At 44.9% G+C, this 27,713-nt stretch overlaps 1 protein-coding gene across 4 annotated transcripts; it reads left to right on the top strand.

Annotated features, from left to right (window-relative positions):
• Window positions 1-554: 554 nt before the first annotated feature.
• Window positions 555-27,713, top strand: LOC147440435 (lipid droplet phospholipase 1-like). Of its 4 annotated transcripts, none has more exons than XM_086530170.1 (11): window positions 555-1,126; window positions 18,679-18,746; window positions 18,841-18,911; window positions 19,231-19,473; window positions 19,555-19,718; window positions 23,234-23,289; window positions 23,398-23,450; window positions 23,525-23,642; window positions 26,457-26,554; window positions 27,088-27,187; window positions 27,372-27,713. In XM_086530170.1, exons 1-11 carry the CDS (start codon window positions 969-971, stop codon window positions 27,395-27,397), a joined length of 1,155 nt encoding a protein of 384 aa, XP_086386296.1. In that variant the 5' UTR covers window positions 555-968; the 3' UTR covers window positions 27,398-27,713. The 4 variants fall into 4 exon arrangements, with proteins under 4 accessions (XP_086386296.1, XP_086386297.1, XP_086386298.1 ...); XM_086530171.1 differs by having other exon boundaries at window positions 558-1,126; window positions 23,528-23,642; XM_086530172.1 differs by lacking the exon at window positions 27,088-27,187 and having other exon boundaries at window positions 559-1,126.

The following is a 27,713-nucleotide window of genomic DNA, read 5'->3' as shown; positions in this document are numbered from 1 at the left end:
CCATATTCTGCAACAAGCAAGGAGGGTGGTCCTGCACCAAAAGCAGGAGTGGACAGGATGCCTGATCTGCAACAAGCAAGGGTGGTCATGCACCAGAAGCAGGCGCGCATAGCGTTCGCAATTTCAAAAATACGCCCCGCGCCCAACGCAAATCCAATTTTTTTTCCAGTTCAGCCCCGCCACACCACCCAACCACGCCACGCCTGTCCGCGTTTACAAATTTTGTCCGCGTTTACTTTTTATGCTGATGTGGAGCGCCAGGATCTCCTCTCCCTTCGCGCCCGGCTTCCTTGCCCTTGATCCCACCGCTCGCCCTTCACTTAAGATCCCGTGTAAGTTAGTCCTGAGGGGGGGTGGGGGGGTGCAAGTAATTTGGGGGGTAATTCCAAACTGCTACCCTAGCAAGCCTAATGCCCCTCGCTCTTAGAGTGTTTTTGTACAAACCTATCCAAGAGTATGCAATTATCCAACAAATTGTCTTGATTCCCGCCTCTCGGTAGCCAGCTATGCCAATCAAAACGCTTAAGAGGAAGTCATGAATACTTATTGCTGCGTGCAAAACTGACCTTGTTGATGCACCACCTGGCTGTTGGCAAATATATATTGACAGTCGTGCAAAATGGCGATTCTTCCCGACTAGCCCTTTCAAAGTTCCAACTAACTGAGTCCTTCCTCCCCGCTACATACCCAAGAAGCGCCATTGCTGCTGTGTGCGTCTCACGAGCTTCCGGTTCTCATCTACCACTTCTTCCTCACCCATCGCCAACATTACCTTTTTTCGTCTTCTTGATCCTCTCTGTACCAGTGATTGTACTCACTTCAGCGGTTATCGTCCCCTTTGCATACCGTAAGCTTGTAGAAGAAGAAGAAGAAACAGAGGAAGGGAATGTGCTCCTATGCCCATTCAAATCTTGAGCTTCTGTTAACATTTCTCTATTGTCGGTGAAACTTGACCAACAGCAACCAACATGACAAATCTTCCGCCTGCTCATGCGAGTAAAGTGTCACATGGTTGTTTCTGCTGCGTGCAAAAGCGCCATTCCAGTTCTAGCCAAAGCAGGGCTGCAGCTACCAGCTCTCCTTCTGCCAAACATCTTATCATCATGGTCAATGGGATTGTGGGCAGGTTTGCTCTCCGCATACTTTGTTAGCTTGATTTCGTATTGCTTGGGTGCTCATTCTGTAAGATCTCATGGAAATCATTGGCTAACTCTGTGCGTTTATGCTACATGTGTGGTTTTTGAGGTAGTTTCTTACTCTTCGCACAGTGCATCAATTCGCAATGAAGATCTAGTTGAGGCTTCAAACAGATGACTTAATGTGATGAATCATACTATTAAGAGCTTACATAGATCACACATTTCTCTGATCATGACGATGCATAAGTGTATCATCTGTGATCTCGTGTCTGAAGATGTTTAGTGGCGAGGGGCTTTGAAAGGCAATGCACACCAGGTGCATGGTTTGTGATCCTCTTACTTGCCAGCAGCATATGGATGTGGATCTTTACAGTAGCTGCAGGATCATTTCCACCTCTCCTTCTATGCTCTTTTGATGATTCTGATGCCTCTACTACTGGATGGGAGTCTATTCGAGTTGTTGGTTCTAGAGGAAAGTGTTATTGTGTTGGTTGTGTTGACGTGCTCCTCCCATCCTCCATAAGGAATTGTGGATGTGGAAGTGTTGATGGCGAGAGATTGGCAAGAAAGAGGAGAAGAGGGGAGAGAGAAAATGCTAAAGAGAGAAGATGGAGTGGAGGAGAGAGAAAATGTGTGCTCAAGCCTTGCGGGGCAAACTCTCCTATCAAAAGAGAGACTACAAGCCTCACAACTCTACACTACTAGAAACCCCCCCCCCCAACCCTCCCTTCTTTTTGTGTAGGGAAGTAACAATAATGTCCGATCCACATCTCAATAACCCATGTCAAATAGATGGAGATATGAAATGTCAAAAACATAAAAATAGGGCACTCAACAAAAGGCCGCAAATGCCACACTGGATAAAATCTGCAAAAAATACCCCATGATCCGTAGCTCCAGAAAAGCCTCACAAGGCGAGCACAACGACAAAGAAGTTCTCACCCACAAGATCTAGATTGGACAAACCAAGAGATGACCTCTAAAGATCTAACACCCCCTCTCAACAGTTGGGTACACAACATGACCAAGGATCTGGTGTCAAAGGTGTAGCGGAAAAGGGTGAATCTGGTGATGAACTTGTCTACAACCGCAAGCAAACCTCCTCTCCATACCGGGCAGCCAATAGATCTCGGATCTATGGCGATGGATCTCCGTGTCGTAAAGCTCCTAGCCCGTACCGCTCACCAAACGGGCATGGGAACTCACCGCAGACAATGCCACACTGAGAGGGTGTGCACAGGGCAAGGGAGAGGGAGCACTAGCAAGGGAGAGAGAGATCGTTGGAGAAAACGTTGGAGAGAGAGAGAGGGGATCGATATGGTGAGAAAACACTAGAGAGAGGATGGCACCGCGCACACAAAACGCTAACAAGAGAAAATGTAGAGAGAGATAGTGTGCCCAAACGCTGAAGCTCTGCAATGATCAACACATTTGGCAAAAGTACAAGGGGGTGGATTGCATGTATAGGCAATTTCCAGAATTGCCCTACCTATTGCAAAACCCCACGATTCTGTTAAATGGCTAAAATGCTAATACATATGTAAACTCATTGAAAGTGACCCGACACATATTGAGTAGCAGAACTGTAGAGCACTCCAGCCCAATCTTGATCACTCCATCTTCATAGAATGACCTGGGAGTTTGTACCTCCAGTCGCACAGTGAATGCCTAATGACTTGGTCGCCTTTAAATACGACAGTCCGAAAAGCCTCCTCTAAATGTGACTTGGTGTAAGGTGCAGTGGAAGTGAATGTTGATAGTGCTCAGGATGAGTGCTCCAAACTGTGCTCTCGGCCCACTTTGATGCGTGGGTCGTGCGATACTTGAACTTCATGAAGGTCTGCAATGCTTGCTTCTTTGGGCTGTGCCGAAAGCAACAAAATGATTTGTTGCGGCTTCAATGCTCCAACTTCGGCTATGGTCGTGGGTCCACCTTCTTCAAGAATCCCTGAGGAGGAAAATTCTTGAAACCACTTCCAACACAAAGTCATAAACATACGCATTCCATGTATAGTACCTGGAAAAATACTATTCTCCGCAAATGACTGTGCATGCAATGCAGATGAACAAAGTGACGGAGTGCCAAATTGTTCACCAAACACACTCAAAAAGTGGAATCGAAACTTGACTTTTCGACCTAAACCTATCGACTATGGCAAATCACAACGGAAATGCCTATGCTTGATGGATAATCTTGCTCGTGCTCTTTTTGAGATTGTGTCATGCGAAGGAAGAAACATGGTTTTTTCTTTTGGAGAGTGATCCGCATACATTTGTGCTCATCCACTAGTGAATCATGTGCATCGTGCAATATGGCATGCCTGTGAAAAGGGAACACATAAAGACGGTGACGAAAATACAAGAAACCGTCTGGAATGAGAAACTCGAACAATGCGTGCTGACTAATCATGCGAACACACATTACTTCCTGAGTGGGTTCTCTGGACCTCGACTTGAGCGCCAAGATCGGTCCTTCGTTTGACTGATAGTATTTGCAATGAGGTTAGCTTCATTAGAAACATCATCATTCAAACCATCATCCTTGTGAACAATCACATCTCTATTATGCAAAAAATGTGTGTTGTGCTTCGGAGAAGAAAGGACTGAGAGAGTCTCCTTTTCATGTTTCTTTTCAAGCTTCGCCTGCACATGAGAAATGAGAGGTAAAGAATGAAGACCCTCACCACAAATGATCATAGGAGAGTTACTTTTGGCATTTAGAGTGAGCGTATTGTCTGCCCAATCAATGAGAGGGATATGTTCACGAAACCATCGAATGTCCAAAATCATATCACATTCTAAGAGAGAGGACACAACAAATCTTCTACGGAAGGAAGCTTGCTGGACAGTGAATAACGCATCAAGGCACTCTCGTGTAATGAGAGTCCATACCAAGAAGAGTTGTCTGGCTAACCTCCATGCGGGCTCTCTCTACAAGAGAGTCACTAATCACATCATGCATATTGCCTACTTGGGACACACTAGTGTTCTCCTTTATGGCATTAACAGAGGATGTGGGTTCTCTGGGTTCTTTAGGTTCGTTGGATGCTTTCTTAGGACAATCTCTTTTCATATGACATTTAGTGTGACATTCAAAACATCTTTTGTCTCGTGCATATTCGGCTTGCTCTTCAAGAGTTAACCAACCTCCTAAAATTCCTTGAGCAGATTTTTCATCAGGTGTCAACTTAGGGTTTTCTTGACTTTTAGCTTTTCCTTTTTCTTTAGGTTCATTATGAGAATCCTTGGCTTGAGAAATAGAAGAAGATTGATCAGGAGAATTACCGTTGTTCTTACCATTCTGCAGGTTTTGAGAATTCTGAGAGGTCATGTGAGAAGACTTGTTCTTCTTAGGCTTACCTTTTTTGTACTTCATCTCTTGTGCGAGAGCAATCGCTACCGCCTTGTTGAGATCTATTGGGTCGGGACTTCGACATTGAACTTGATAGACTCGTCCAACCCGAAAAGGAATGCCTTTTTGCACTCTTCATCCGATTTGCATAATTGAGTGTCAAGTTGCAAAACACGGTTAGAGAAAGACATAATTGGCATACCATTTTGCTTGAGATTGCGCCAATCTACTCTCAACCGTGTTAGGTACTGAAGTGGCATAAACTGCGCCTTGCGCTTGTCTTGGAAGTCGGCCCAATTGAAAGAAAGGGGCACACCTTCCTCGGCTTCCTCTAGGTGCGTGGCCAACTGTGCCTCTTGCCATGCGTGGTACTAATTAATGGCATCACCGACAAGATACATGGCTGCCGTCAAAACTTTACTATTCCCTGTTCTAAATTGGTGCAACCAAGAATGAATAACATTAGCATCCATCTTACCGTCATACTTATTGAATGTCAACTTCTCAGTAGCTGGATTGTTGGAGTCCGTATCTCTACTTGTGCTACTTGATGAACCGCCCACATCCTTGATTGGCTCGGATTTCGAGGTGAGTACCTGTAGGACCAACTCTTGCATGCGTTGGTCTCTCTGTGCCTCACACTCTAATTCCCAAGCCGCTCGCCTTTCTTCGGCCGCTATGCGTTGAGCTTCAGTGCGAGCAAGTGAGTACCTATAGGACCAACTCTTGCATGCGTTGGTCTCTCTGCGCCTCACGCTCTAATTCCAAAGCTGCTCGCCTTTCTTCGGCTGCTATGCGTTGAGCTTTGCACGCTTGCTCGTGCTGAAGCTCTATAGCTGCCCTTCTTTCTTTGCGGTCGCGATCCATGGTGGCGTCTCTTGTTGTAGCATCATGTCCATCATTGACTTGACCAAAGCCTCCATAGGATTTGGTGCAATCCGTGGCGTAGATGGGGATGGGGGAGGATCGAAGAACAATCCTCCTGGTGTAGAAACTTCTTCTTCTCCAACTCAACTCTCATCACTTTCACGCAAAGTATCTATTCCGCTTTGGGTGATGACCATACACTGAGATCTTGGGTATTGGGTTCTTAGCTTGCAATCCGTGTTTGAGAAGGTTTTTCTCTTACCCGAGCTCGACTCTTTCCTGCGGGCGCACCCCTTGGTGGCCTTGCACTCACACCAAAGTTGGTTTTTCCCAACTCACGTTGATTGGTGGGCCGATGGACAAGCCCTTCTTTCTTGGGTTACTTGCCACTCTTCAAGAATACGATTAGGAATCGCCTCGACACGACCAAGTGGACTTGGGTTACATGCGACAACAATAAGCAAATTTTTTTTTGTGGTTCTTTCCTTGAGTGATACAGAACATTGCCAAAGAGCTTTGATACCAATGTAAGGTGCAACGGAAGTGAATGTTGATAGTGCTCAAGATGAGTGCTCCAAACTGTGCTCAAGGGTTCCTTTCTACTTACGGAAGGGAGAACCTTCCGTTCTTCAGAGAGAGAGAGTGCAAGTGCAATGATCACAAACAAAGTGAATGCTACTGTGAATGAGTGCTGAGAGAGAGAGAGAGAGAGAGAGAGAGAGAGAGAGAGAGAGAGAGAGAGAGAGAGAGACGACACCAGACGGTTCTGAAACCTCCCTTCAAGGGCCCCCCTCTCTATGGGGAGAGAGATCTATGTTATAGATTGCACAAATCTGGTACAACGGTCTAGATGCTATGAACTTGATGATGACTATGTCAACGACGACGATGGAGACTATGACGATGATGACGATGGTGTTGTCATCAAGTCCGGGATCTGTGACAATGGAACCTGAACCCTAGACCTGGGATAGCTTGTCCACATGCACATAGGATTAGATGTGCACGTGACACTTGGTGGGTTTTTGAATGAAAGAACTGAGAAGTCCCATCGGGAAACTGATGTCAAACCGGGTGTTGAGTACCCAAATGAGAGAACCAACGAGTTTTCTTTACTTTGTAGCATCTGTTACATTTGGGAGATCATATTGTGACAACTTCTGATTGGGATCCATAGGGGTTGAGATAGGTTTGCACTCAGTCATACCAAATGCTTCCAACAATTCTTGGATATAGCGCTCTTGGGAGAGAGATGCCCCTCCTGTGTCTGCCAAATCTTCAATCCAAGAAGGTAGTGAAGCAAGGCTAGATCTGTGATCTCAAACTCCTTAGCCAAGGTCTCCATAGTATTGCGATGTGCTCAACATGGCTACTTGTAATCACAAGATCGTCCACATAGAGGATGACAAGTGTCACCAATCATCCCTCACGGTAAATGTATAAATCTGGGTCTGCAAAAGATCGTCGAAAGGAGTGTCGTAGGAAGAAAGAGTCTATCTTCTGGTACCACGCTTGAGGGGATTGCTTTAGGCCATAGAGAGGTTTTAGCAACCTACAAACCATGTTTGCGAAGTTTGGATCCCCGAGGCCCGAACCCTGAAGGTTGCTCCACATACACCTCCTCCTCTAGATCACCGTTGAGAAATGCTGAAACAACATCCATCTGAAAAACCGGCCACCTGAAAAAGGCAGAAAGGGCAAAAACTGTTTGAATGGTCGCCATCCTTGCAGTCGGTGCAAAGGTCTCGTCATAGTCCACACCAAGTTTCTGAGAGAAGCCCTTGGCAACTAGTTTTGCCTTGTGCTTGTCCAAAGAACCATTAGATTTGTACTTGGTCTTGTAGACCCATTTGACACCAATCATTTTCCACTTGGTAGGCGGCGGAACCTGTCACCAGCGTGTGACTACTATCTATCATTTTTGTTGATTTCTTTCTTATTATTTATTTACTTTCACTTTTTGGAAACACCCCTCGGGAAATCTAACTGTCCTGCATTGCATAGCTAGTGTGGAACTGTCCAGAGGGAGTCCAGGCCTGAGGGCAAGAGAGCACTAAGGTTGGACAAGGACTATGGTTAGCCAAAGTGGGGTCATTGACTAGCCAAAGTGGAATCCTTTGCTACAGAGGCTACATTTCAGTTCTGGGTGTGGCTGCAGTGTACAAAGGGGGTCGGATGACCTAGAAAGATACAATGGCAGCATCTCCTAAAATTTAGGGAACTGCTATTTTGGGACCTGAAAATGTATTCGCGTCATTACCTTTGGAATGACAAGGGGAACATTTTATTACTTTGCCGTGAAGTCAACTGGGCAATCGGTTGGGAGATTTTTAGGTGGCAACCCCGAAACGGGAAAATGCTTGTAAATGCGCCAAGTGGCACATTTCTGTGCACTTGCCTCCTCAAGGAAGAAGTGGCGCGGAATTTATAGCTGGGAGGCTCATTCTGCAAGTTTCTATTACAGGTTAAGAGCTATGGAGTGCTTTCTTTCCCTCTTATGTACAGTGCGGTGCTAGGAGTGATGCCCTGCACGCTACGCACTGCTCTCTCTCTCCCCTATGGCAGTATGTTATGCCCCTCTAGTGGGATTTTCAATTGACCAATGTACAGTTATGTGGGTTCATGCGCGATTGCTGAGGCAAGAGCCTCTTGCACAGGTACTGGATTAGCTAGCGGCTAATCCCTTGCAGGTACAGGTGAATTCGGAGAGGTTTCACGCCAGAAATCTCGTCCGATTCAAAGGGCAAGTAGCCCTACAGGTGCGGGAGCTCGAGGACTTGCTACGGATGCGACCGGCACGCGAAATAGAGCCCGAAACAGTAAATTACAGCCTGCTGTGTATTTTTGCAGGTTTAGGGTTTTGGCCCTAAACGGTCCCTAATACCCCCAGGAGGTTCAGGGACGCGAGGGGACCGCTGTACAAGTGATCTGGCGCATTTTCGGGGCTGAAAACAGACAATTCAGCGTGCTGCAGTTTCTCGCCAGGTTTTGCAAAGTGCGTGTATGCGTCGGGAAAGTCATTCAATGCGTGGGAATATTGACTGTTAAGGGTCCTAGTATAGTTATGCTACCGAAATCGGGCCGGAACAGTTGGAATTCAGCCAAGTTTGTGCGGGGCAGCTTGTAGGGAACCACAACGTTTATTCCCTCTTTTAAACAATAAAGAAATATCGAAAAGGGTGCTTAAGTTAGGGGCCAATCTGGTGTCGGTCTACTCATACAGGTGTAATCTAGCAGCCTGTATCCCTCTCCCCTTTGTTGTGTCTTGAAAGTACAGGTAAAGTGGGCGACAAATTAAATGGGTGAAAGCAAATAAGGTTTAAGTCTAGAGTCTACCGCCCTTTTTGGATTGAACAGGCCGGGTACATGGTTCCATCCCCGGGATCAAATCCCTTTTTCCCCATAGAAGTGAGCCTTGGTCAGTTTGGGCTTGAAGACACAGGGGATCATAGACCAGACACAGGGAATTGCAATTATGGCTGACGGACCAGATGATGTGACTGAAGAGGTTTCCTCTTCACAGGGTCAATAGACATATGAAGTGGGTGAGTCTTCAAGACCACCACAGACGGATGATGATATATTCAGGACCCAGTTGGCTACTGTTGTGGCTATGTTCACACAAGTAATGCAGAACCCGAGTTTTTAGCCTTTCTGCAACCTCCTCTTCCGTCTCAGCAAGTTGGGTCACTGGATCGTATTCAGAAGCCTGTTAAGGCTCAAGCACAGGTGATTCATACTGCACAGTCAATGGAAACACCTGTACACTTGACGGAGAACATGCAGTCTCCACAACCTGTGCCTAAGGTGCAAGAACAGGTAGCTGAGATGCCAGTCTTTTGAGCTGTACTAGTTCAGCCCGCCACCTTTCAGCAGCCTATAGTAGCTGGTTCTAATGGGCAAGGAAGCAACCTACAGGCTATGCAACGGGTCTTCCCACCACCTTTAGTACACCTTGGCTATTTTGGAGGTGGATCGGTATTCCAGAGCATGGCTGGTCATGAATCTTGGAAATCAGTTTTATACGCCAGGAACAGTGTTCGGGGGTGCTCAAACGATGATGCCTAACCCCATGTATGGTGTTACGGGCATGCTACCAGGGTTTCAAAGCACTCAGGGCCAATTTGGGATTCCACAGGCAAATTTTGGTATGGCTGGAATTACAAATCAGCAGCCAAATATGGCATTTCTAGGTCAACTTAATTGCGGTCAGGGAACACAAATGAACCCTAACAGTGTTCCCATGTTTCAGTCACTTCCATATGACAACTTAACGCCGCTGGAGAGGCCAACTCCGTACAAAGAAGGTGGCAAAGGTGTGACATTCACGACCTTTACAGGGTTTGATGACAGGAAGAAGGCTCTCTCATTCGTCCAGCAGTTTGACAAGGCCTATGCAGGGGGAAACTTTACAAAGGCTTCAAAGGTCCGCAAGGCAGCCACTTTCTTGACAGGGAATGCGGGACAATGGTGGACAACTCTATTGCTTCAAGGGCAAGCTCCATCCACCTGGATTTACTTCAAGCAGATTTTTGCAGCAGCATGGTTATTTGATGACTTAAAAGCAGATGTCATGACAGAATGGCACCAGCTTAATGCTGCTACTTGCAAGAATCTGGATGACTACAATCGGAAGTTTTGGAAAGCTCTACTTCCAGTAACTTCCTATAGGTTTGTGCCATTGACAGAACAGATTGAAAAATGCTGTTGTGGCCTACCCAAAGGATGGAGAAAGTACTGTATGAAGACCAAAGTCACTGAGAAGATTGTGAATTCAATACTAGCGTCAAGGAAGGATCAGCCAAGAAAAATTCAGCGAAGAAGTATGTTCCCAAGGAGGTTCCTAAAGGGACTCGGGAGCCAGCCAACGCAGAGAAAGGCAAAGCTACGGCTGAGTCAGAAAAGGGACCAGCAAAGAAATGGAAAAGACGTTTTCCTCGCAAGTCGGAAGAGCAAAAGAAGGTCCTGAGGTCAGAGAACAAATGCTTCATCTGTGAGCAGCCTGGCCACATTGCGTACAATTGTCCTACAAAGAAAAGGCCAGTAGATTCTGAAGACAAGGAGGACAGGAAAGGAAAGAAGCCCATGGTTGGTCTAGTGCCAGATATGGTGGGCGACAAGCCAAATTCAGATGCAAGTGAGCTTTGCAGAGCATGGGGAAAGGTCAGGGATCAAACAGTGCTTATCTTCTTTGATCCAGGTGCCAAAGCCAACTTCATTTCCCCAGAATTGGGTTCAAAGTTGGGAATCAGACCTGAAGAGATGGGGTATACAGTAGAGGCAGGTTTGGCATGTCCTGGCCATACAGAGGCTGTGACACCCATCATCGGAAAGTTGCGCCTACATATCCAGTCCTATGTAGATGCTGAAGAATTTTACATCATGCCACTGGACGGATGTGATGTGTTGTTAGGTATTCCTTGGTTATTTCGTGTACAGGGAATCATGGATGCCTACAACAAAAAGATCACTGTACAGAGCAGGGGAAAGACTCACATTCTGGATGTAAAGCTTAAAGGGGAGTCTATTTCCACTGTATGAGCTTCTGCTATTACTTCTATAATGAAAAAGCATCTTTCTGCGTACTTGGTTTTTGCACGTGAAGTGTCACATTGTGATGAATCAAATTTATCTGTGCTAGATAAAGAAAGGTCAATGTTTTTACAATAGTATAGTGACTGTTTTTCCGATTCATTACCGTCTCAATTACCGCCAGAGAGACCCGAGGACCATGCGATAGATTTGGTGCCAGGCAGTAGCCCACCAAATAAGCCTCCGTACAGGGTTAGTGCGTCTCAACAGAAAGAGATAATGGGCCAAGTACAGGAGCTGTTAGAAAAGGTGCTGATTCAGCCCAGTTCATCCCCATTCTGTTCTCCAGTGTTGTTGGTGCAGAAAAAGGATGGCTCATGGCGTATGTGCATCGACTACCGTGCACTGAACAAGAATACCATCAAGAATAGGTTCCCTATACCTAGAATTGATGATATTCTGGACAAGTTAGAAGGAGCAGCTATGTTTAGCAGGATAGATCTAAAGAGTGGGTACCATCAGATCCGCATTAGATCAGAGGATGTGCACAAGACTGCTTTTAGAACAACATTTGGCCTTTACGAATTTTTACTGATGCCCTTTGGTCTCACAAATGCTCCTGCTACGTTCATTAGGATGATGGACATAATTTTCCGTCCACACTAGCAGTTTGTTGGTACATTCTTTGACGACATGATAGTCTACTCAAAGAATGAAGAGGAGCATAGGCATCACTTGGCCATTGTGTTCAAAGAGCTACGCAGCCATAGGTTGCTCATCAATGCAAAGAAAAGTGAATTTTTTCTGGAAGAGATTCATTTTCTCGGACACATTGTCTCAAAGGATGATGTCAGAATGGATCATGTAAAAGTTGAAGCGATCAAGTCATGGCCAAATTTGAAGACGGTGCACGATGTTCGAAGCTTCTTGGGACTATGCTCCTATTACAGAAGGTTTATCCGAAATTTCGCTGAGATTGCTTCACCTTTACATGCTCTTCAAAAGAAGGCAGTCACCTTTAGATGGACACAGAAAGAGATTTTAGCTTTTAATCTCTTAAAGGAAAAGATGACTTCAGATCCAGTCATTGTGTTGCCAGATCTTAGGAAGTCATTTGTGGTGAAGTGTGACGCCTGTGGTAGTAGCATTGGTGCAGTGCTAATGCAAGATGGCAGGGTAGTAGCCTATGAGAGCAGAATTTTGCAAGGGCCAGAGATGACCATGCAGGTCTATGAGAAAGAGTTACTGGCTGTGATTCATGCGCTCTTAAGTTGGAAACACTACCTGCTAGGTGCAGACTTTGTTGTCCAAACGGACCATCAGACCTTGCGATACTTCTTGACACAGGCAAAGTTATCTTAGAAGCATATGCGATGGGCAAATATCTTGTCCATGTTCCACTTTCAGATTGTGCATGTGGAAGGCAAGAAGAATGTTGTGGCTGATGCCTTGTCAAGGAAGCCACAAATTTCAGCTGTGTCAATTCCTTATCATCATGAACTTGATGATATGAGGGAACAATATGCAAATGATGAAGATTTTGCAAGGGTCTTCGAGTAGCTAATGGATGGACAACGTCATGAACACTATCTTCTTAAAGATGGGTTCATGATGATGCATGGCAAATTGTGTTTGACAAAGCCATTGCGACGCAAAGTTATGGAAGAGAGTCATGTCCCAACGTATGCAGGGCATCGTGGTATCGATGCTACAGTTAAAGCGGTTGAGACGTTCTTCTATTGGCCTACATTGAGAAGAGAATGCCTAATTTGCCAGAAGGTCAAGTTTGACAGGCAAAAGGTAGCAGGGTTATTGCAACCACTACCTATTCCAGATAAACCATGGGAAAGTATTGCTATGGATTTTATCTTTGATCTTCCGAGAACGCAGACAGGAAACGATGGTATTTGGACCATCATTTGCAGATTCAGCAAGCAGGCTCATTTTATTCTTGTCAGGAAGAAGATAAAGCCAGATCAGATGGCACGCTTGTTTATGATCAATATTTTCAAGTATCATGGCATGCCACAGTCGATTGTTAGCGACCATGATCCACGCATGACAAGTTTGTTCTGGAGAGGCTTGTTTGAGAATATGGGCACAACGCTCAAATTCTCTTCGTCATTTCATCCTCAAACAGATGGGCAGTCAGAAGAGGCAAATTCTACTGTCCTAGATCTGCTGAAGTGCTATGTGTCAGAGCATAAAGTAAAGTGGGAGCAGTATTTGCCATTGGTGGAGTATGCATACAATAATACAGTGCATTCATCAACTGGCAAGGCACCTTTTGAGATAGTTGAAGGTGGCAAGAAAGTTCCTCCCATACTGCATACAAAGGACAAGATATTTGAAGCAGATGTACAAGAAGGTCAAAGTGGCCTTAGAAAAGACTCGGGCAAAGCAAAAGAAAGCAGCTGATCGTTACTGTCGTGAAGTGGTATATTCACTTGGTGATTGGGTGCTTTTACGCTTTGAAAAGGCAAGGTTAAAGAAGATGAAGGGCAAGGAAAGACTGTTTCCAAAGCTCAGCAAGCGTTACTATGGGCCTTTTCAAGTGTGCGACATAATCAGTGATGTTGCATATAGGTTGAAATTGCCCGACAGTTGGAAGATTCACAATGCGTTTCATGTGAGTCTTCTCAGACCCTATGTGGGTGATGTGCCAGAGGATATGCCAGCTAAAGATCAGCCGGAAGTCGAGGAACTTGACGAGATCTTGGTCCCGGAACAGATTTTGGCACAGAAAGAAAGAAAAGTGAAAGGCAAGGTTGCTAGGCGTTACTTGGTAAAGTTCAGAAACTATCCACCAATGGATGCTAAGTGGATGGAAGACGGTGAACTTGCAGAGTCACCAACTGTGTTATCACTTTACCTTGAAGCCTTCGATTTGCAACCTACCTTGACCCCTTGAGTTTCAAAGCTACATGGATTGTTAGTGTGACAATGGCTTCTGAAAGAAATGATGTACATGGTATTTAAAGTGAGCTCAAATGAAATACCTATTACATGAATGTTAGAGCTGTACAGATTGTCAGTTTGGCAATTGCTCTTATGGAATGTCCAAAAGTGTGCTTAGTGCTATAGAAGTGAGTATTTCTTGTTAGTTTGTCAAGGATACAGTAATTGCTTCTATTAAAGGGTACATGTGTAACTGCATTCTTAAACTGTCGGTTTGGGTATGCTCGAAAGTGTTACTGGGCCCAACGTGTACTACAAGACAGTGGCAAAATGTGTAGCTACCATTTTGTCATTGGAAAGTTAGTGACTCAAAGCAATGGCAGAGTGCGAAGCTACCACTATGTCATTGGGGCAGGGTTCACACGCAGGCAATACATGTGTCGACGAGGTGTTGAATACACCAGGGTTGACAATGAGCATGTATGTGTCGTACATGTGTCGACAGGTGTTGAATACATCAGTGTTGACTGTGAGCATGTACGACATAGATGCAAACGAGGACGTTTGTTATTTCAAGAGGGGGGTATGGCACCAGCGTGTGACTACTATCTATCCTTTTTGTTGATTTCTTTCTTATTATTTATTTACTTTCACTTTTTGGAAACACCCCTCGGGAAATCTAACTGCCCTGCATTGCATAGCTAGTGTGGAACTGTCCAGAGGGAGTCCAGGCCTGAGGGCAAGAGAGCACTAAGGTTGGACAAGGACTATGGTTAGCCAAAGTGGGGTCATTGACTAGCCAAAGTGGAATCCTTTGCTACAGAGGCTACATTTCAGTTCTGGGTGTGGCTGCAGTGTACAAAGGGGGTCAAATGACCTAGAAAGATACAATGGCAGCATCTCCTAAAATTTAGGGAACTGCTATTTTGGGACCTGAAACTGTATTCGTGTCATTACCTCCGGAATGACAAGGGGAACGTTTTATTACTCTGCCGTGAAGTCAACTGGGCAACCGGTTGGGAGATTTTTAGGCGGCAACCCTGAAACGGGAAAATGCTTGTAAATGCGCCAAGTGGCACATTTCTGTGCACTTGCCTCCTCAAGGAAGAAGTGGCGCTGAATTTATAGCTGGGAGGCTCATTCTGCAAGTTTCTGTCACAGGTTAAGAGCTATGGAGTGCTTCCTTTCCCTCTTATGTAGAGTGTGGTGCCAGGAGTGATGCCCTGCACGCTACGCAGTGCTCTCTCTCTCTCCCCCCTATGGCAGTATGTTATGCCCCTCTAGTGGGCTTTTCAATTGACCAATGTACAGTTGTGTGGGTTCATGCGCGATTGCCGAGGCAAGAGCCTCTTGCACAGGTACTAGATTAGCTAGCGGCTAATCCCCCGTAGGTACAGGTGAATTCGGAGAGGTTTCACGCCAGAAATCTTGTGCGATTCAAAGGGCAAGTAGCCCTACAGGTGCGGGAGCTCGAGGACTTGCTACGGATGCGACCGGCACGCGAAACGGAGCCCGAAACAGTAAATTACAGCCTGCTGTGTATTTTTGCAGGTTTAGGGTTTTGGCCCTAAACGGTCCCTAATACCCCCAGGAGGTTCGGGGACGCGAGGAGACCGCTGTACAGGTGATCTGGCGCATTTTCGGGGCTGAAAACAGAGAATTCAGCGTGCTGCAGATTCTCGCCAGGTTTTGCAAAGTGCGCGTATGCGTCGGGAAAGTCATTCAATGCGTGGGAATACTGACTCTGAAGGGTCCTAGTACAGTTATGTTACCGAAATCGGGCCGGAACAGTTGGAATTCAGCTAAGTTTGTGCGGGGCAGCTTGTAGGGAACCACAGCGTTTATTCCCTCTTTTAAACAATAAAGAAATACCGAAAGGGGCGCCTAAGTTAGGGGCCAATCTGGTGTCGATTGGAACCGGCTTGTAGGGCGGTACGCGTTGGCTTTCACCCGACGTTCTTTACTTTAGACACACACACAGAGCACTTTGCAATGAGAACCCGCGACGGGAATTAACACTTGAATACACACAGCTCGAAAGCTAGAATGCTCCGAGCAGACACCGACAACCTGTAGGTCCCAAAATTGGCGCCCTTTTCGGTATTTCTTTATTCTTTAGGAGGGTAAATTACAAGGTAAGGTCCTGGGAATCCTTCACGTGTATCCACCTAGATACCATTTGATTTGGCCAAATTTCGGCAGCATAACAGCCCCAAAACTTGCGCGAAACCAATTCCCCTGCTAGAACTCACTTGCACTGGCGTATACCCTCTGATTCCTACCCAAAAACAGTAAATTCAGCACGCTGTATTTACTGGTTTTTGCCCTGTTTTCAGCCCCAAACAGTCCCCTTACTGTCCTCTGCCAGTGGGGCATGATTCCCAAGTGTCCTAGCGTCCGTATGGCTGAAAAACAGTCAAATTACAGTGCATACACAGCACTAATTTTGCACCTGTATGGTGAGGTTATGACCCTCATCAGTGCCTGCTTGGGAGTAGCAGCTAGCTACCCCTGTTCCTGCTCAAGGAGGCTCTTGCCTCAGCACGAAATCATGAACCCACACAGTTGTACATCAGTCAAATGAGGAGCCCTCTTGTGGGGCATCACATAACTGCACGTAGGGGAGAGAGAGAGCAGTGTGTAGTGTGCAGGGCATCACTCCTAGCACCACACTGTACATGAGAGGGAAAGGAAGCACTCCATAGCTCTTAACCTATGACAGATTGCATAATGAGGCCTTCCCAGCTTAAAAATTCAGCGCCCATTTTTCTGGAAGAGACAAGTTCACAAAAATGTGACACTTGACGCATTTATAAGCATTTTCCCGTTTCGGGTTCGCCGCTTAAAAATATCCCAACCGACGTGTCACTTGACTTCGCGACAGAGTTATAAAGTGTTCCCCTAGTCATACCGGAGGTAATGACGCGAACACATTTCACGGCCCAAAATAGCAGTTCCCTAAATTTTAGGAGATGCTTCTGTTGGGCTCCCATTGGTCTTCTGACCATCTATCCTCATTGGAACCGCATCCAAAAGTGCAATGTGGCCCAACTGTCGGATACTTTTTGTTGGTAGTCCCACCTTGACTTTACGCCTTAATTGAGTTCACTTCCTAGTATCCACCAACTTGCTAAGTGCGACGGGGGGACCTATATGATCTTGCTCTGAGCCTAGACATCCTCTTACCATACGAATTCCAATGCCGACCACTTCCCGTCTGCGGGTGAATCTACCGTTCACATTGGCCATACAATGTCCGACCGTTTGCTACTTCAAAAAGAGGGTCTCAAAACAAATAAAATAAACCCCATTGGAAAGAAACCAACAACCAAGGTTAGCAGTAGCCACATCCTTGTGACATGGTTAATAACTGCCACGTCCTCGTGACATCGGTCTACTCATACAGGTGCAATCTAGCAGCGTGTATCCCTCACCCCTTTGTTGTGTCTTGAAAGTACAGATAAAGTGGGCGACAAATTAAATGGGTGAAAGCAAATAAGGTTTAAGTCTAGAGTCTACCGCCCTTTTTGGATTGAATAGGCCGGTTACAGAACCAACTCCCAAGTGTTGTTCTTCTTGATGGAATCAAGTTCTTTTTGCATGGCCAACTGCCACTTTGGTTGTGAAAGTGCTTTCTCAACTGTCATATGATCTTTGTTTGTGATCATTATAGACATCAAAGCATTGTTCACCTGTAATAAAGTTCCATCCACAGCAAATTGAAGTCGGTGAGATCGTCATGTAGTACCAGCTCCACACAAACCGGATGGAAAATCTAAAGTTGCTGAATTTTGCAAAGTCTCCAATAGCCACTTCGGCAACTTGTCTATCTTGCTCTCCAGGGGAGGAGCTATTGGTATATCTGGCTCTAACTCTGCACTATGATGAGAACCATCATGATATCATCATCTACATCATCGGGAATGGGTGCATTCTCCTCTTAAGCTTGAGGAACAAGGGTAGGAGAAGAGGGTTCATGAAGAGGCAAATCAAAATCTGGGTCTCTAAATATCGGCAAATCAGGGGTCATCGTGGAAGACTTGGGAGCAGAGGCCTCCTTTGAAGGTAAAAACTCGTCGAAGACAACATCACGGCTGAGTACAACTTCCTTCTTCTCTGGATCATAAAGTTGATATCCCTCGGAAAGAGAGTTGTAGAAGAATCATTCTCTTGGACTTGGGGTCAAACTTTCCTCTTTGCTCCTTTGATACATGGACATATGCATCGCTCCCAAAAATCCGAAAGTGGGAGACGTCGGACTTCTTACCAAAATAGGCTTCAAATGGAATCTTCTTAGGAATTGAAGAGGTTGGAGATCGGTTTATGGTATGAACTGCTGTCGCAACTGCCTCTGTCCATAAGACTTTGGCAAGTCTTGATGCTCAAGCATGGTTCGTGCCATTTCTACCACTGTCCTATTCTTCCGCTCCACAACTACATTCTCTAAAGGTGATCCGGTATTTGCAAGCTCTCGCTTGATGCCATGGTCCGCACAAAACTGAATGAAAGCATTGGAGGTAAACTCCCTGCCTTTGTCCGATTGAATAGTCTTCAACTTACCGTCCTAGGCTGTATATTGTTCACAACGCTATGTTATGCATATGACATAGACAATATAATTAGCGGTAAATTAAGAAATAAAATATCATCAAACCCCTCCAATTTACAAAAAATTTCACTTAATGAAAGTGGAAGCCAAAGTTTGAGACATATTAACAAGGACCTTCCCATGGGGATATCAAAGCTTTGAAGACCTTGCAATGGAGACATTTTTCAAGAGTACAGCTGTCCATAATCCATTGCCGTGTCTGGATACTGTGAGAAAGGCTCTTGTAAGTTTTCTGCAGATTGGCACACATGTCTTAAGACCTTTGTGTGTGATTGTTCCAGTGCCAACAATTGGAAGTTTGCAGCCGATCAATTTACGTCCAAGTATGGTAGCGAAGTTCTAGTGCATTGTGAGTTACTTTCTGAACTTTAAAGCTATTATTTTTCACAAGCAAGTAGCTGGTAGTTGTCTATTCCATTTAATAGACGGTTCTCTTTTTTCAGGCAGTGCTCGCAATTCATCAACCCTAACATTTGATGGTATAGATGTTATGGGTCATAGACTTGCAGAGGAGGTAGTATTTTAGTTTTCTTCATGTTTTAAAAATTGTCTGGGGTTGTTTTCAGTTGTGCATACTAAGTTGGTGGAAGATTAGTATGTGGGTCCGTGTACTGGTATGTTCCTGTGCATGTAAATAACAAGTCGCCGGTGTATGTGGGCTCGTGTCTGTGGATGGCTACATTTAGACATGTACATGCTATATCATCTTTAGTGGAAGTTTGGCATGTTACAGCTAAAGAACTTAAAAAAGCAATTCCAACTAGGTCAGGGGTAATTCATGTGCCCTTTGAGAATGATCAACAGATTGAATGAGTATTATTTTTCTGTTTTAGGTGAAAGAAGTTGTTTCAGATTCTCCAAACCTCACAAAGATATCCTTTGTGGCACATTCATTGGGTGGACTGATTGCCAGATACGCCATAGGTCAGCTGTTTTCCCAATCAGAGACCATGCCAGCGAACAATACCGAAGAACAGGAAACTTCTGAACCATTGCTTGGAACAATTCTAGGCTTGCAGCCAGCAAATTTTGTCACTGTTGCGACACCTCACATTGGTTTGAGAGGTAACTGGCAGGTGAGCAGCTTATTGCAGAGCAAGTTGACACTGCATTCCTCTGCTGACATTAATCAAATGTTCCCAATCTCATTGTGACAGCTTCCATTTTTGTGTGGCATCGCTTTTTTGGAGAAGTTAGCTGGTTGGAAAGGCTATTGCGTTGTGGGACGAACTGGGAAACATCTTTTTCTTGCGGACGGTGTTGGGTCACAAACACCCTTGCTACGACGCATGGTGTCGGATTGTTCTCAAGGATTTTTCATGTCAGTCTTTGTTACTTCAAAATGTACATGTTTTTTTATGCTCTGTGTGTGTGAGTGTGCGCGTGCTAATAAAAAGAGGAAAAGGAGCTGATTCCTATTGCTTGGAAAATCCCTCAGAACGCCCAAATGGTGCTGATGCTGAGGGCAATTACAAAACTGTTTACAAAGCAAGCCCGAAGGCAACACCTGGAAAAATTGTATACAACTAGTGGCCTAGTGTCACATGAAAACGCGTTTCGTCCCTTAGAAACGAACCGAAACGTTTGAAACAACTCAAAACAGGGGGACGAAACGTGTTTCTCATGTTCAAAAAAGAAGTTGGCCTAATTTTCAAAATTCAACATTAGCCACATAATGTATGATGTGCAACATTTACCACTTGTGTGACCATGTAAATAGGATGTATCCACCTATTACACTCGTAAATATTAGGTTCCCTATGCGCTCTAGAAACAAATGTTTTTTGTAGTGTATTTTGTCCTGGCAAGCTCAAAATGAAACGAAACGAAACGAAACGAAATGCCTCGAAACGACGAAGTACATGAAACATTTCTTGTTACACCGAACTAGCCACCTGGCAAACTGTAAATACTGAAAAGCGAGGGGAAAAAACCACTCCAAAGAGAGTAAAAAGTGCCTTGGCAAGCTAAGTGATGACAATAGCCTCTGAAAGATAGGCACTCCCATCAACAGCTCACTCTGCAAATGTATACCAAAAACCAGAACCACCCAAAAGCCACCAGCAGTGATGTGGAGGAGGGACCATCTGCAATGGCAGTAGCTTGATGTCGGGCAAACACCTGCCAATTGGGACCATTTGAAAGAAAAGGCTATGGAAAAACAGATGGGAGGGAGCAGTTGATGACAAAGATGATAGAGAAGAAACACCTGACATCACCAGGAGAACTGCTGAAACCGGCCCGTGGGGCGGTAGGCGTTGGCTTTCACCCGAAATTCTTTACTTTAGACACACACAGAGTACTTTGCAAAGGTAACCTGTAACGAGGATTAACACCTAAGTACACACACGGCTCGGACGCTAGAATGCTCCGAGCAGACGCCGACAACCTGTAGGCCCCGAAATTGGCTCCCCTTTCGGTATTTCTTTATTCTTTGACAGAGGGAATAAAACCTGTAATCTCCTACAAGCTGCCCCGCACAACCTAGGCTAAGAAACACCTGTTCTGGCCCGATTTTGGCAGCATAACTGTACTAGGACGCTTCACAGTCAGTATCCCCACGCAATAGATGACTTTCCCGACGCATACAGACACTTTGCAAAACCTGGCGAGAATCTGCAGCATGCTGAATTCTCTGTTTTCAGCCCCGAAAATGCACCAGATCACCTGTATAGCGGTCCCCTTGCATCCCCGAACTTCCTGGGGGTATTATGGTTTGTTTAGGGCCGAAACCCTAGACTTGCAAAAATACACAGCAGGCTGTAATTCCCTGTTTTGGGCTCCGTTTCGCGTGCCGGTCGCATCTGTAGCAAGACCTCGAGCTCCCGCACCTGTAGGGCTACTTGCCCTTTGAATCGGACGAGATTTCTCACGTGAAACCTCTCCGAATTCACCTGTACCTACGGGGATTAGCCGCTAGTTAATCTAGTACCTGTGCAAGAGGCTCTTGCCTCGGCAATCGCGCATGAACCCACATAACTGTACATTGGTCAAATGAAAAGCCCACTAGAGGGGCATAACATATTGCTCATAGGGGGGAGAGAGAGGAGTATGTAGCGTGCAGGGCATCACTCCTGACACCACATTGTACATAAGGGGGAAAGGAAGCACTCCATAGCTCTTGACCTGTGACAGTTTGCAAATGAGGCCTCTCCCATCATAAAATTCAGCGCCACTTCTTCTTGCATGAGGAAAGTGCACAGGAATGTGCCACTTGGCGCATTTACAGACCATTTCCCGTTTCGGGGTTGCCGCCTAAAAATCTCCCGATTTGTTGTTCAGATGACTTCGCGGCAGAGTTGTAAAATGTTCCCCTAGTCATACCGGAGGTAATGACGCGAACACATTTCACGGCCCAAAATAGCAGTTCCCTAAATTTTAGGAAATGATTCCGTTGGGCTCCCACTGGTCATCTGACCATCTATCCTCATTGGGACCGCATCCAAAACTGCAATGTGGTCCAACTGTCGGATACTTTTAGTTGGTAGTCACACCTTGACTTTAGGCCTTTATTGAGTTCACTTCCTAGTATCCACCAACTTGCTAAGTGCAACGGGGGGACCTATATGATCTTGCTCTGAGCCGAGACATCCTCTTACTATACGAATTCGAGTGCCGACCACTTTCTGTCTGCGGGTGAAACTACATTGGCCATACAATGTCCGACCGTTTGCTACTTCAAGAAGAGGGTCTCAAAAATAAAACAAAACCCATTGGAAAGAAACCAACAACTAAAGTTAGCAGTTGCCACGTCCTCGTGACATAGTTAACAACTGCCACGTCCCCGTGACAACTGCAGTAGGAGGCCACAAAATGACTAGCAAAGTGTTGCACTGGAGCAGACATGAGCTATCAGCCAAGATAGAGACCAGTCCATTTGTTGAAGGTGGCTTTTGAAGTCCAGAGCTAGGGAGAGAACTCCAAGAATGTAATGAAGGAGGCTATGGTGATGACCATGTGATGTCTTGCTGGAGGATCTTGGAAGAGAGAGCAGAGCAACAACCCAATTACCCATATCCCAAAACAGACAAACAAAATAAAACAAAACAGAAACCAAAACAACCAAATGTAAAGCCAAAGGAAAGAAAACAAGCAGAAAAGCGTACTCTAAAGATAGAACTTCACACACCCACCCACCCCCACACACATAGTCTTAAGTGTGCAAAGAAAACAAGGTATATAAAACCCTGCTCCACTCACACACACAAATACACACCGAACAGAGGAAATCATGCAAAAATGAAAAACCTAAACAAACAAGAAAAAAAACAGGAAAACAGTGAAACAAGCAGGTTGGGGCCATTGGTGGCAGTGGCACCTGGTGTCGTGGCAGGAGGACCAAAACACCAACGGCTCCAAATAAGAGAAGATGGCAGGGCCACCAGGCAGCAGAGAGAGGATAGTGGCACGATGCATCTGCGAAGAACCACCGGTGACACTGACGTGCATGCGTGCGGAAAGTGGCGAGACGATGTTGAAGCCGCGGCAAGGAAGATGAAGAAAAAATTGGCAGCCGCAACAAGATGTCCCATGTGCCATTTTCCATAATCATTTATTCTCATTTGCAGACAGTCAACAAAGGCACACCACACAAAATTAGGACATTTGAAATATCCAAGGGCATTCAGTGATGCTTTAGATATGTGCTGTTTACAAGGAGCAAATGTTTACAAGGCAATGGTAGATCATGCATGTTGCACATGTGCGCACACATGTGTTTGATTCTGCACAACGCATCTAACTCTTATATCTTTACAGAGTGTGTCACAGTCAGCTACTGTGACAATTCTGGGTTGAAGGCATTTCAGTGGCGTGTTGTTCAATTTTGTTTGGCAGGTCTGGGTTGAAGGCATTTCAGCGGCGTGTTGCATATGCAAACAGCACCTATGACCGTATCCTTTTTAGACATGTATAGTTATCTTTTTACAAGTTTCACTTCTGAAAATCTGCTTACTTGAACGGGTTAGACACAGTAGAGGGTTTTTCTTAGCTCGTTACAGATATGGTTGGATGGAGAACTGCAACATTTAGGCGAGAATATGAACTGCCAAAGGTGTTTGCCTTATCTGCAGTATATTGGATTGGTCTTATGGACATTGGCCCTTTCTAACTATTATGATGTATTAGCAGTTACGAAGGCAACCGCTTGATCCTAAGTACCCGCATGTTATTCATATTGAAGATGTTCCAGCTAACACAGAGAAATCCTCCACCGACAAAAAGCCAGCACTTTGTCCTGTTGAAGGTTCTCTTCTGTATTCTGATGTGTGTTAGAAATCTATTATGAGTAGCCTTGTCAATAGAAGCAGTGTTCTGTTTTCTGAGGAATGGATGGTTGGAGTTTCAAACTATATGGCCCAATTTTTGTCAATATGATTTAGTAGACTTCTCCTTGAGTGTGGGCATTTTTGTGGGTCACAGAGAGTGACACCTGCTATCTTGGCTCTGACAAGATTGAGATTGTTGTAAGGTGTCTCAATTGAAAAAACAATTTGAACTATCTTCTCATGAGGGGGAAAGTGGGTTTTATACTTTTGGCTGTCCTTGCATCTAGTTTTAACTGCGATTTGGCTTCTCGTCTTTTGCTGGTGCCTTTAAAAGGCATGCATTAGGAAGGCCAGAGAGTCTGTCATAAAAGTTCTAAACAGAATCAGATTGTCCCACATGATATGGTATCAAAGTTGCAAAAGGTCTGAAGGCCAAGATATTCTTGGAGCTCTATTGTTAGGTTGAGGTATGAGCGGCAATTAGAGACTTTGTGTCAAGACATACGAGTAGAGCCTTGGCATGCAAATTGATTGAAAGATACTCTCATAGGAAGGTACAAGGCATTGTGCTGCGATGCAAGGAGGCAAGCTAATAAATCTAGTTTCTTATTTTCTCAAGACTTGTAACAGTAGTACAACCTCAATCTTGTTTGTCTAGATGCTCATTAATAGTGTTGATTCTTTGCATGATTTCCTTAGTAAGAAGTCCACCATGCCACTAAGTAGAGAATCCCCTTTTTAGGAAGTATGAGGACATAAGTGGGAAGAGAGGTTATATATGTTGGCTGGGCTCGATGGGATTTTGAACCAGCCAGATATTTGAGGCCTTTTAAGATGATGTTCATCTCGTCGAAAGAGAGGGATTTAGGGCTTCCTTGATGAGTCTGAGCAATGAGAATTCTTGTCAAGGCCAGTTCATACAGATGGGGATTTACTTCTTGTCAGTTGGGGATTGAAAAGCAAAAGTCCTGTTTATTTTCATGCTAGGGTTTTTGGTCACGAGGAAAAGATTCTTCTAGAAAGCATGCCTTTAGGGCACATACCCCAAGGTCAAGTACAAAGAGAGGGAGATTACAAAGTAGGGCTTTACTTGAAAAACAAAGTAGGATAAAATCCTGGTTTGGAGCTGTAAAGGTAATGTTGATGTATACTGTCAATATTTTTGGGCTTTCTTTTAGCAAGTCTCTTAAGCTCCAAAGGAGTGTCACACATAGAAATGGAGGAATTAATTTACGAAACATGGAGCGATCTCTGTCACCGTGTCACGGTTGTTGGTCAGCTTCTGCTGCCACCACTCACAGTCGACAAGCGGTCATCGTGCAGGTCAGCCGGCAGAACTTTTGGCTTAATTTTCTGGTGTCCACGGTCACCCTCCCACTGACTGCTAAAAGCGCCATCACTCGAACTGAATGAAAGCTGATTAACAAGGAGAGCAGGCAAAGTGCTCAAGAAGAAGGAACAATTTTTGGAATGCTAAAAATTTAGAAAACGAGACTTTACATTCTCACAGCAATTGAGAACGCCATCAGACCGGGCTCTGTGGAGCAGGTCATGAGAAGCGGGAAGGGTTTGTCATAAGAGGAAAATGCCTATTTTCAAGAGGCGGGTAGTCAGGGGTCTAAGAAAATGGAGGACATTCAAGTAGCAATCATGCACTGCATAGCTATTTGGAAGATCGTTCTCAATGCCAATGGCGAGCTCGCCTGGAAGTTAAGAGCCATTGCCATACCCTGCCAGCAATATGAGGTTTATTTAATCAAGTACATGAGGGTGATGATCTGTGTAAACACTGAAGCAGAAGCAGGGTGTAACATGGATGGACAATAGCGAGACCTTCCAACTCTTGCTTGGTTGCATGAGAACTGCTCAAACAATATAAGGCTGGCATCTGTGTGGAATTGCGCTCCTGAGCACTTTGGACCCTTTGCATTTAGGAATTGGGGTTTAGGGTTTCCGTGCTGCAGCATGGTTTTTAATACAAGTTTTTCTCACTAAAAGAAAGGAACACATAGGCTTTTTGGAAGATCTTACAGGACGTGTTTGAGTTATTTTTTTCTTCTTGTTTACTCTCCGTTCCTAGTCTGTGACATAAATGTAAAGTTGCTGTAAACTTTTCTTGATTTGTTAGTCTTACTGTCTTTAAGAGCTGATTTTTTTTTGCGTTGTGGTTTTCATTCATGCCTATAAAAAGCACAACAAGAGCATAGAGCCCAAAGGCAATACACACAGGATGTCTTGGAAAAGAGCATGTAGCAAAAATGTATCACTAAAGTACAATCGAAACAGAATGGCAAAGGCAATTCCAAGCTCATAGACATAGAGAGGAATTGCCTGAGTTACAGGGCTAAGGTTTAGATTTAAACTGTAGACCTTTCAAACTTAAGAGGAGTCTTATTGTTGTTACAACTCACAAGCACTCTCGTAGGCCAATGCATCCCTTTCGAGTTGCTACCGATTGCCGACTCCGAACTTGGGCCTTGCAAATCTATCCCTACATTTGTTGTCAACAGTATAATTTATATCTAGCAGTCAGGTAAGTTGTCAAAAACTTTTCCAGTAAATTTAAGCAGAGTGGACCATATTTTTGAGAGTAATTTTAACAGCATGCATAGTTATCTTTTCATTAAGACACTGAAAATCATTGGTCTAGCAGTCCTCTCAAGGGGGTTTGTTGTGTCCATAGTAATATACAGTCAACAATTATACTGCGTTTTTTGGTTGGAGTAAAAGACACTCTCAAAATCATGAATCTAACAGCCCCCTTATGGGCTATCTGTATCTCATGTGTGCAGAAGAGATGATTTCGGGGCTTAGGCAGGTGGCTTGGCAGAGAGTAGATGTGAGTTTCGCTGGAACTGTGCAAAGGTTTGCCGCTCATAGTACAATCCAGGTATGCTATCAGGTTTTTTGCTGCATGTTTGCATCTTTTAAGATGGTGGTTGATGCTGATCTTGTCATTATGGTTACAAGGAACACACACCCCCCCCCCCACCCCCGGCGCCGTGGCGGCGTTTTGTGCCGTCCATTGTGGCTCCCATCACCTCCGATGGCACCATCGTCCGCTCCCATATGCAAAGCACTTTAGCGGCATCACTCTCCCCAATGGCGTTTTCCCTCTTGCGATGTTTGCTCTTTTCAGCATGCCTTTGCCATTTGCATCCACTCCCATATGCAAAGCACTTTTGCTGCATCACTCTCTCCTGGCGTTCTCCCTCTCGCGGCGTTTGTTCTTGTCAGCATGCCTTTGCCATTTGAAAGTTTGAAGCTTTCTTCTGTTTTATGGATTGTGACATTTATGGTTATGGTTAGAATGTGCTAAGGATGGTATCTGACTAGCTTTAAAAAGGTTGGTGATTTATAGGCTCTTGATATGAAAGACCCCCATTAAACCACCCCCCCCCCCCTTCCCCGGGCGCCTTGCAGGCCTGTTTCATGCCGTCCATCGTGGTTCTTGTGGCCTCCAACAGCACCACCGTCCGCTCTCAATACGCATGGCACTCTAGTAACATCACTCTCGCTGATGGTGCTTTCCCTCTCACGGCATTTTCTTTCATTGGCACGCTATTGCGATTTGAGTGGTTGAAGCTTTGTTCTGTATTATGGATTGTGATATTTATGGTCAGAGTGTGCTAAGGATGGTCTCTGACTAGCTAAAAAACGGTTGGTGATTTGTAGGCTCTTTATATGAGTTTAATTTAATGATGCAGGTGAAGTACTTTTGGATGCACTCTGAGGGAGCAGATGTCATTGCCCATATTGTTGACAATTTTGTATTGTGAAAAGTGAAGTTCATTCTTGCCTTTTGTCCAAGGAGGGCACCAGTTAATTGCCCTCTTATGCTCTTTTAAAGGAAAGGTGGACAACCACTTGCCTACAAATTGAGATTTACCTCTGTATATTGATTGTAAATGAACATATAGTGATTGCAAAGCATCCAATTGGAGCATTTGCTGTGTATGTTACTCTGTGTATCCAAGTTAACAACCACTACATTTATTGAACTCCATGGTTGTCACTCAAAATGTTTCATGAAGCAATGTTGTAACAAA

The sequence above is a fragment of the Adiantum capillus-veneris genome, chromosome 15, assembly GCF_014529385.1.
Source record: "Adiantum capillus-veneris isolate H3 chromosome 15, ASM1452938v2, whole genome shotgun sequence".
Classification (NCBI taxonomy): domain Eukaryota; kingdom Viridiplantae; phylum Streptophyta; class Polypodiopsida; order Polypodiales; family Pteridaceae; genus Adiantum; species Adiantum capillus-veneris.
Note: the sequence above shows the minus strand (reverse complement) of the source record. Positions and strands in the feature narration are given on the sequence as shown.